The sequence below is a fragment of the Triticum urartu genome, chromosome 7A (genome assembly GCF_056163025.1).
Source record: "Triticum urartu cultivar PI428250 chromosome 7A, HENAU_Tu73, whole genome shotgun sequence".
Lineage (NCBI taxonomy): Eukaryota > Viridiplantae > Streptophyta > Magnoliopsida > Poales > Poaceae > Triticum > Triticum urartu.
This window is the reverse complement of record NC_141879.1, coordinates 18789771-18799630: the sequence shown is the minus strand read 5'-3', so window position 1 is coordinate 18799630 and position 9860 is coordinate 18789771. Positions and strand designations below refer to the sequence as shown.

Genomic DNA, 9860 nt, shown 5'->3' with positions numbered 1-9860 from the left:
ACAGTTAACCCTTTTGTTTTTTCCTGTACGGTGAGGGCGAGATACAACATATGCTTTCTGTTTGTGCTGAGCATGGAGCTTGGGTAGTGATAGACACCTTCTCTGGTCTGGAGTTCCACAACAGAGATGGCTGGATTTTGCGGAACGGGTAATTTTTTTATTATAACATTTGCTTATATGACCTTTCCTTGGTCGAACATATTTCACAAGTAATTTTTTTCTTCAAAAAGGAGGATATTTTCACAAGCCCAAGTCGACATATTTCACAAGTACTTTTTTTTCTTCGAAAAGGAGGATATTTTCACAAGCCCAAGCCGACCACATAGCACTTTGAAATGCACTTATAGGAAGCTGTTGGTTCTGAAGAACAAGAGGGATCAACATTTCTCTAATCTCATCACGCCAACAAACTGACGAAGGTTAGTCCCTGACATACTTCCCAAACCTTAGTTCAGAGATAAAGGTTGGTAGTTCAGAGAAATTCAGTATTTGACATGCGTGCTATCCTTTTTGTTGTCTTTCTCTGGTTTCGTGCGATGAACAGACACTCAAGAGCTGTGGTTGGGATGTCCCCAGGTACCACTGTGGTATTTAGATGCTGGCGAAACCGACGGCGTGCATCGGCAAATCGTTCAGGGTGGATGATTTTGAAGGCGAGCTCGACGGCTGCTATATCAGGGAAGCCTTACTGAACTACTGCAGGTTCAGCTTACCGTGTAGTATTTTCTTTACAACAAGGCCTCACATGAGCAAAACTGTCATCTTGTTGTTTAGTTTTGGCCCGGGACTGCAATTTTTTTCCCTTATTGCATTCTTTAGTGCATAAAATAAAATATATAATGTGCATAAAAGCCGAAAACAACCATTACGATCATAGTAGGCGAACTGAAATTGTAGGGATATAAAGCAGTACCTGAACATACAAAAGCTGGCCACAACTCTGTCTTCAATTCCATCTTGTTTCCAGATTTCAGGAGTAGATCATCACCACCATCAGCACGACCAGGCTCTTTATCAGTGCAAATAACAGACTAATACCACAAGGACTTCATTAACCTTAGCCACTTCTTATGGGTACATGAGAACTAAAAAAATTCATCTGTTAAAATTTGTTTTTGTGACTGTTTGGACTAATTCATGTGCAGAATTTATATTTTCAATTAGACTGATTTATTGTAGTTTTATCAACGACTATAGTATATTAAGATGTGAGCATTATATCGAAAGTGTTGTTCTACACCCGAGGTCATGTGAGCTCGGGTGAACAGTATAATAAATAAATAAATGGAAAACAATTCAAAAAATGTGATTTCTTTTTGTGAGACACTAAAAAAATGTTTATTGGCTTGCAAAATTTCAATACTATCTTTCTTGACTAACTGTTTGTGGTCTGCCATGAGCCCACGACGTACCCATCTGCATCTGCCTCGCCTTGAGGCCACAGCAGCACCCCTACCCTTCTGCTCCTGCTGGCGACCGCAACCCTCTGGCGGTAGCGACACTGCTCTCGTGTGCTGGCCTTGCTGTCTCATCTCCTCTCTCTCTCATGTTTGGGTCTGATGTTAGCGTTATGTGTGTGTGGATGGTTATGATGCTACCATGGTGTGTAAAAATCTATTTTTGGTTTATTTCTCTTTGGAGTATTGCTGTTGGAGATGAGCTTAAGAGGCGAAAGAGTAAAGATCCGGTAAGCTGTTTGTATTGCTTCAGAAGAATCTTTTATCACTGTTTTTGGGACTGTATTTATGTCAAAGAGGCATGTAGGGAGCTGGAACAAATTTGTTACTTCTCATGGCCACTTTTTTGAACATGATTATTGAGCTTGACTGTGCGGAGGTAGTAAAAGAATATCAGTGTGATGGGTTTGAGAGATATCATGTTATCCCTTTTGTTCAGGAAATTAAGGAGATGTGTGCGAGTAATATTCAGGTGGAGTTCGTTTGATGCAGAGTAACACATATGTGTGCTCATCTTTTAGCTAGAGCTGGTGTAAATGTTGCTGAGTGCGAGCAGTAGACGGACTCTACTCCGTCAATGCTGGAGCATTCATATCCCAATGACGCGAGCTGACAACACCCCGCTCGTGTTGATAACGGTTTCTCACTGCGGTTGCAATGCGATGAGTCAGACCAGATGCATGGTGTAGCTTGTGAAGGGCGGCCCTCACATCCAGCTCAAGGAGAATAGATTTTTCAGTTTCAAACATTTCCTTTCAATGACATGTGTCTCGTGTGATGGTCTTTTTTTTGCGAGGAACTTGGAATTGACAAGTGGGGGTTTTGAGACGTACTTTTTGGATTGGTGGTGTGATTTTTTTTCATTGAATTAGAGGTGTGATTTTTTTTCTCCCGCTGCAATGCACGGGCATTTTTACTAGTATATACAAAATAGAAAATACATAAAAAAAGATAACTGGGATGTGTTGTGCCGGCCCGCGTGCTCAGCCTAGCAGCCCAAGCACGGCCCAGGGCGTGCCACGCCTGGCCCATGGCGGGCTGCCGGCGTGCTCAAGGGCCGCCCTGGTTGGCCTGGTCCATTTAGCCAGCTTTGCTTAAGCTTGAACCCTAGGCAGTTCCCCCAAAAAAAGGTTGAACCCTAGCCCCCGATCCCCATATCCTTGTCCCTTCTCTTCCACTCCCACGGCGGCGCACGAACACGCAGCAGTCGCCGATCCTGAGAGAGAGTGAGAAGAGAAGCGCCACGCCTTTCCTTTAGAAGGCCAAACCGAATCCCCACCCGACCACCCAGATGGCACCGCCGGCGACGTCCATGGCCGATATACCGGATGTGATGCTCGAGGAAATCTTCCTCCGCCTCACCGCTGCCGAAGACCTCGCCCGCGCCTCCACCACCTGCCCCTCCTTCCGCCGTGTCATCGCCGACCACGCCTTCCTGCGCCGATACCGTGCTCTCCACCCGCCGCCTCTCCTCGGCCTGCTCCAAGACACCTTCAGCCCAGCCCAGCCGCCACACCCCTCCGCCGTCGCCGCTCGCGCCTTCCTTGGCTTCGACTTCTCCTGCTCATCCTTCCTCCCCTCCACACCCGGCCATACCTGGCGTCCAGTTGATTTCTTTGACGGACGCGTCCTCCTCCCTGGCGCACCGGACAAAGAAGACAGCCGATTTTGGGTCAGGGACCTAGCTGTGTGCGACCCTGTTCACCACCGCTATGTCCTGCTGCCCGCCGTTCCAGACGACCTGAAAGCGCTGGCACCTCAACTGGACCTCCTCAATCTGGAGGTCTTCCTTGCTCCTGGCCAGAATGAGGAGAACCCTTTATCATTCAGGGTGATGTGCGTGGCGCAATGCACAACTAAACTGCTCATTCTCGTCTTCTCCTCCTCTTTGGGTGGACAAGGACAGTGGCATGCGCATACATTTGATCAATGGAGTGGTCAGGCTACATCTGCTTCCGATGGTTCATTTATCCACTCTCATGGTGGGTTGTCCAATCGTCAATTCGTCCACGGATGCTTCTATTGGCATTTGCATTTTCGGAACGAGTTGCTTGTGCTGGACGTGCGTGCAATGGAGTTGTCTGCCATCAACCTCCCACCTGAACGAGGGACTAACAGTTTTTCCCTTGTTGAGGCAGCAGAAGGGATGCTCGGAATTCTCACTGAAGGCTATGGCGAGGACCACGATAGTGACCCATTTTGGCTCACGTATTCTATTCTGAGAAATAACCAATGGCACTGGAACAAGGTCATCCAATTGCCAGTAAACGATGCTGCTCTTGTTGGTGTAGCCGGGGGATACCTGCTCCTAGAAGCGTTGTACACCACAACTGCACAAGAGACGCTGAAATTTGGATGTTTTTCCGTGGCCGTCAAGACATTGCAGGTCGAGTTTTTCGCTGAGCTTAGCAAACCATTCATGTATGCTCGACTATATGCTGGTTTCCCACCATCATTGTGTGCACCAACTATTTGAAGCGGTGAGCGTCTTATCTCTTACTCTTTGCTTACTCTTATTTAATTTGGTATCCGTGTTTATTATACAGCAAATAGCAATGTGTTGCAGGGATTTGTTTGATGATAACATGCTTTGCCACTTTGCTCCTTATATGCTTGCAAACAGTGCTGGTTATGGATGCAGCCAAGTCATATCTTGCCCAGCATTTGCCGTGTATTAATACTAACCTTGTCTGCAGTTTAATACTAACCTCTGTACCAAAATGTAAGACATTTTTGGTTTTGCTTTCTTTTCTTTTTTTGCATAAAAACGTCTTACATTTTTTTACGGAGGGAGTAGCAAACCCAACCCCTTGTTTGTAGGACTGTCAAAGGCGATGAGGTAGTTCTGCCAGTTCGTTTCTACATGGTTACAACCACTGGCTGTTTACAAAACCGTTGAATCTCTACAAGAATAGGTGTGCCCTGCTTAAAATATGAGTTTGCTTGATTCAGTGTAATCCTGTAATGACAAGATCTAAACGAAATGATTTGGCTTGGGAACCAGATAGCAGATTGGTTTCAAGTCACCATGTCTTGTGGATGTGAAAAAGATTTACGGCAGGAGACCTTGTACATGTTCAACTGAATTTAAATACTAGATCGTTGATTCGCTGGGCATAAGGACGCTTAGAAAAAAATGCATTTTGCAGCAGATCTACGGTGCAATTGAGCTTTCAAAGCCATGTCGCTTTTCATGCTGCAGGAGCACTGCTGCTGAGAAGCATTCAAAGGGCGTCAGAAAGAAACGACCAGGCTAGCAAGGGTATTATGAATGAGAAACAGCGCTCACTTTTCACAAACAACTAGGCCACTTTTTTTCTGATGCTAGTTTTCACAAACGGCTAGGCTAGCATGGGTGTTATGAAATCTCAATTTCCAGTTGATTACCTTGGTCAGCTATACCTTGTGTGAGTAGAAACTAGAAATTATCGAATACCACCTCTTCGGGCTTTTTCTCCTCTGAATAGCAGTTTTAAAAGTAATGAGGTACTTCTATTGTCAGTTTGTTTCCTACAAGGAATTGAAATCCACTATAGTTGTACTGTTGGATTTTTGCGTATATCTTTTCTTTTTGCGGAAGTGATGAACAGTTAGGAAGTTGCATATAGTGGAAGTTATCATAGGACTACAAGGAGAATAATAGTGTTATTCTAACAAATACTATGTGCACTATTTGTTCCCTCGCCTCATATATTCTTTTTTTTTAGGGGACGCCTCATATATTCAATCAGTTGGCTTCTTTTATAGATGACCTTTCTACATCTATCATTTCTTGAAAAGCATCTATCTAGGAGGATGACACGTCTCTGGCGATATGCCCCGGGCGACTCCAACGATCGATGGTGGCCGGCGTGGTACATCCCAACCTAAGGGCGGTCGTAGTACTCATGTACCACTGGGTGGCGGTGGTGCGCTGCGCCTCTACCATGAAGCTGCTCCTCGTTGACGAGAGCGTATGTGTGGTTTGACTCATGAGTGAGTCGAGGGGCGCTCCTGACCTTGTGCGCCATGGTCACGTTTCCGTGTCACTTCGTGTGCATCGAGGATGCGGGGCAGTGCGATGCGACGCGCACCTCGGGACCGATCATAGTAGAAGTGCCGGCCATGGGGGATTTAATTCGAGTGGTTGGCCACGTGGGTTAACTCGCTCGCGTTCTATATTCCACTTCCTCCCCTACCTTGGTCAGTGTGAGGCGGCTGCTCCCAAACCTCCTAGTGCAAGCGAGTGTGAGCATGGTGGAGATTGAGGAAGAGAAGATGTGGATGTTTATGGGCGGGGATGTGAGGAATTGCGCCCGTCTGCTCGATATCGAATCTTGGTTCAGCAGCAAGGGGGAATTGCAAGCGGAAGCGTGAGCGATTTGAGATGGCCTGACAAAGGAGGTGGAATCATTGTTTGGCAGGGCGAGGCGCAGGCACTCACTAAAGATCCTCATGTGGGTGATGGATCAGGCCAATTCATCGGTGAGGGCGACGGCGTAGAGGTGGATAGCGTTCATCTCGTTCGACACCACTCCATTGGCTCTGGCTATGCGGGCATGGGCACTCAGATCCCACGAGACGGTGCTAGCCCTTCTAGCGCCGGCGTCGGCTCTGGCCCCTATTGTGATCCAGGACGGGCCGGTGGTGACTCACATGCCAGAGATGGTGCCCCAGACCGCTCCACCTCGGCGTTCCACCCAGCTAGCACCACCTCCAGCGACTCCGACCCCCCACCGCTCGGCGCAACTCATGGGAAATGATGCATGAATTCTACGCTAGCCAGCAACCGCTTCTGGATGCTGGCTAGCGAGGATTCAGGTGATGATTCTGATGCGGGGTGGGAGGGGGGCGTTAGTGGCTCCAAACTAGGTTTGGATTTTCCAGATCGTATTGATTCTCGTTACCTTCACCTAGTTACTAATGTTGATAGTGGGAGTTGGGGTAACAATATGAAAATGCAATGTGGTCGTATTAGAGGAGCGAATCATAGAATCAAATCTCAAATGAACGAATGTGTTCAGAGTTTGCTGCTTAAAATGGAGAACAAAAAATAGAGGATGAATAGATTGGGGGTGATGTAGATTGTCAGAATCATCTCATATCTGTCAATTCTCCTGATTGGCGAAGGTACATAACTAAAAAATTGATTTAGCATTGATAAAAAATAAGCATCTCATTCCCAAAGCTTGTGATTTATGTTGTCTTCCTGGATATTTGATGGATATAGAAGGGGAAGATGATTTCACTAGAAAGGGATTAGAGGAAAAAAATTATGTATCACAGATGCTGAGCTTGAAAAGATTGGGATGACTAACATAATACCTATCAATGAGATGTTAGAGGTTTTTTCTTCTGAGCTCAATTGGGAGGGGGATTCAGATATTTGAGATCTGTAGCTTGAGAAGTAACAGCGGATTGGGCCTAGGAACTACTGATGAGGGCTTTGGGCCTACTAGCGCTGAGCCTAGTGGGATGCCTTGGTGTGGAGGTCCAGATAAAACTGGGAGGCTAGGGGTATTTAACACCTGGACTCCGGTCACCAAACCCTAACGAGAGTGTGGCGGCGGATAGAGCTGGGAGGGAAGAAGTAGAAGAAGATCTGTTGACGGAAGAAGCAAGGATGGCTGGGAGACAAGATAATTGGCGTCTAAGGATGAGCAGAGGTGGTTTGGGGGGAGAGGGAACTCGTTTTTTACATTTGGGAACAATTATAGCAGAGATTTTGGAAGGCGAGATCATAGAGACCCGGATAATTTCGACCATAGAGAGGGAGATGGTGGTTTCAGAGGCGGATCTGGGACTAATAGTAGTGGATCTGGAAGCAAAGGGGATACAATTGGACAAGGGAATGATTTTGTTGGTTAGGCAAGAGGGTATAACTCTGTTAGATTTATGGGTCAGCAAGATAGTTTGCAATTTGGGCAGAATTGTTTTGGGGCTGGTAATGGATTTGTAGAAGGTAATTCAAGTTTTCAATAGCTTGGTGGACAGGGGAGCAATTTACAAATGCAAGGGGGGGGGGGGGTTCCTGTTATGCCGAACCAGAATTGCCCTCAAATGGTTCATGTTGGCTTGGGTTTGGGCCAATTTGGATTTATGCATTAGGAACAAAATGCACAGCAATATCAGTATTTGCTTGCCAATGTACCTAAGCAGGCGGTTCTACAAACTCAAGGAGTTGGAAAAGAAGATGGGGGCAAAGACACAAACAAGAAAAATGATGCTAGTGGGTCAAAGGAGTTGTTTTGTGCCAATTGTAAGGGAGAGGGGCATCTAAAAAACGAGTGCAAGGTAAGGTATTCAGTGTGGTCTGCCAAAGACCCTCCCATAGCACAAAAGAGTGTATTGTGCTGAAGCAGACTAAACTTGTTGCAAAGTATATAGGATATAGTGCTAAGGGGCTTGGTTGTCTGCTGGTGCAAAATAAAAAAAGACATCTCTATTGTAGAACATGCTAATCCTAAGGCGCTGATAACTGTTTACTCAGGACAGCTGAATCAAACTACTATAGCTCAAGGTTTCAGCAAAAAAATTAATGGGGATGGACATGGAGAGATAAATTTCAAAGTCCAAAACCTTTCTTAATGAGATTCCCTAACAAGGCCAAGTTGGTGGAATTATAGTTTTTGAGAAATTCACTCTGTTGGGAACAGGGGCCATAGTGGAGGTTGACTTCTGGAGCCTGACACTTTGAGACATTATCGAGGAATCTATGAGATTGGATCTGCTTTGGGGCCTGTGGTGGAGGTTGATGTAGAACATATTCATTCAAACGAAGAAATTGGATTGAAATTTGGGGTGAGAGACTTGCACAAGATTCCAGCTGGGAGTCTGGGACTAAAATCACTACAAAAGATATGTTGATGTATGACATTGGTTTTGAATTCGAGTCCATTGCAGAACAAGGATGGTATAAGTTTGATGATGGGAACAAAGGGAAAATATTTGACTTCTTATCTTTGGAAGGTGTTCCTAAACAAAGAGACAATGATCTGCATAAGAAAAACAAACAAACTGACCCTGTCAAACACAATGTAAGTCTGGGGAGCCTGGGGCTTATACAGTACGAACATGTTGTGCATGGGGATGGGTAGAGCAAAGCTTTTGTTGGGAGGCTATAGTGGTAATATATATAGAGCAAGAGGTGGTTGTGAACAAGAAAGAGGAACATAATTTGCTCATGAGGCTCAGATTGGCAGAGGAGATGGCTGCCAGACTGGCTGCTCAGCTAATGATGGAAGAGAAAAAGAGGAAAGAAATATAAATTATTAAACAAAGTCTAGAGAGCGAGGTGAAAAATCATCATGAACTGCTACAAATTAATGTAAAGCCAGTTGATGAAGTGAGAGGATCTCAATCTGATGATAAAAGTCTAGAGAGGGAAAATGGGACTTTGGATGGTGGTGAGCTTAAAGGGGAAGGTGTGGCTACAGGAAAAGGCATGACATAAATGGAATTGCTTGAACAGGAAATAGGGATGGGGTACTTGAAGGCACTTGATTATAATGTCAGCCAGGAACAAGATTCCTTTGAAACTAACGTCAAAATGACAGGAAGAGGAGAACTAGACCTAAAAGAAGAAGAGAGACTTAGAAGATTTGAGAGGCTCAAAGGAAAAGAAGATCGCAACATTACTGCTTTAGCAAAGAGAGAGCTGCTAAGAAGGACAACTAGGGTGAGCATAATTCTCCTGCTTTATTGCTTCCATCTCATAGTTACTTGCGGAAAGTGGCTAGTGGTGTGGAGGTTAGTTTAGGTAAAAATATTGATGTGATTGAATGCGATATTAAGCTTATTAAAGCAGTGGAACATGCTAGAATTGATTTGTGGGTTGTTAATAATAATACAAATACAAAAGATGTCCACATTCCTGAAATAACACATATTATTGAAACTAGGGAGCATAGCTTAGAAGAATTGATAGAACATGACGAAGAAAGTAATGATGAAGACAATATTGATGATTGGGATAAGTTGAGAGGGACTTTCTCTCCAAAAAAGGGAAAAATAAAGACAGAAACACTAGAAATTCTGGTGGCAAAACTTTTATTATTATCAAAACCTTTGAAAAATCTGGGGAAAAAAGATGAGAGGTGTATTTTGGAATATGAGAGGTTTTGGTGCTGATATTAAGAAAAGATTTCTTAGATAAATGATCATGGATATGAAAGTTGATTTTCTTAGCTTACAAGAAACTATGAGACAACAATTTTCTAGAACTTATTTGCAAAATGTATGTGCTGGTAGAGATTTTCATTGGCATGTTTCTCCTAGAGGTAAATATGGCGGCATGTTACTGGTGGTCAATTATACTATGCTTGATGTGATTTCACAAGGTGAAGGTGAACAACACATCAAAATGACTGTTCAAGATTTGAAAACAAGGCTGATTTGGGACCTGATAGTAGTTTATGGGGAAGC

The 9860-nt window shown here is 44.6% G+C and overlaps 1 protein-coding gene across 1 annotated transcript; it reads left to right on the top strand.

Annotated features, from left to right (window-relative positions):
- The first annotated feature begins 2599 nt into the window (after positions 1-2599).
- LOC125524290 (uncharacterized) lies at positions 2600-4613 on the top strand. The gene has a single exon (XM_048689369.2). The coding sequence runs from the start codon at positions 2749-2751 to the stop codon at positions 3931-3933; it is 1185 nt and encodes a 394-aa protein (XP_048545326.2). The 5' UTR covers positions 2600-2748; the 3' UTR covers positions 3934-4613.
- Positions 4614-9860: the final 5247 nt, after the last annotated feature.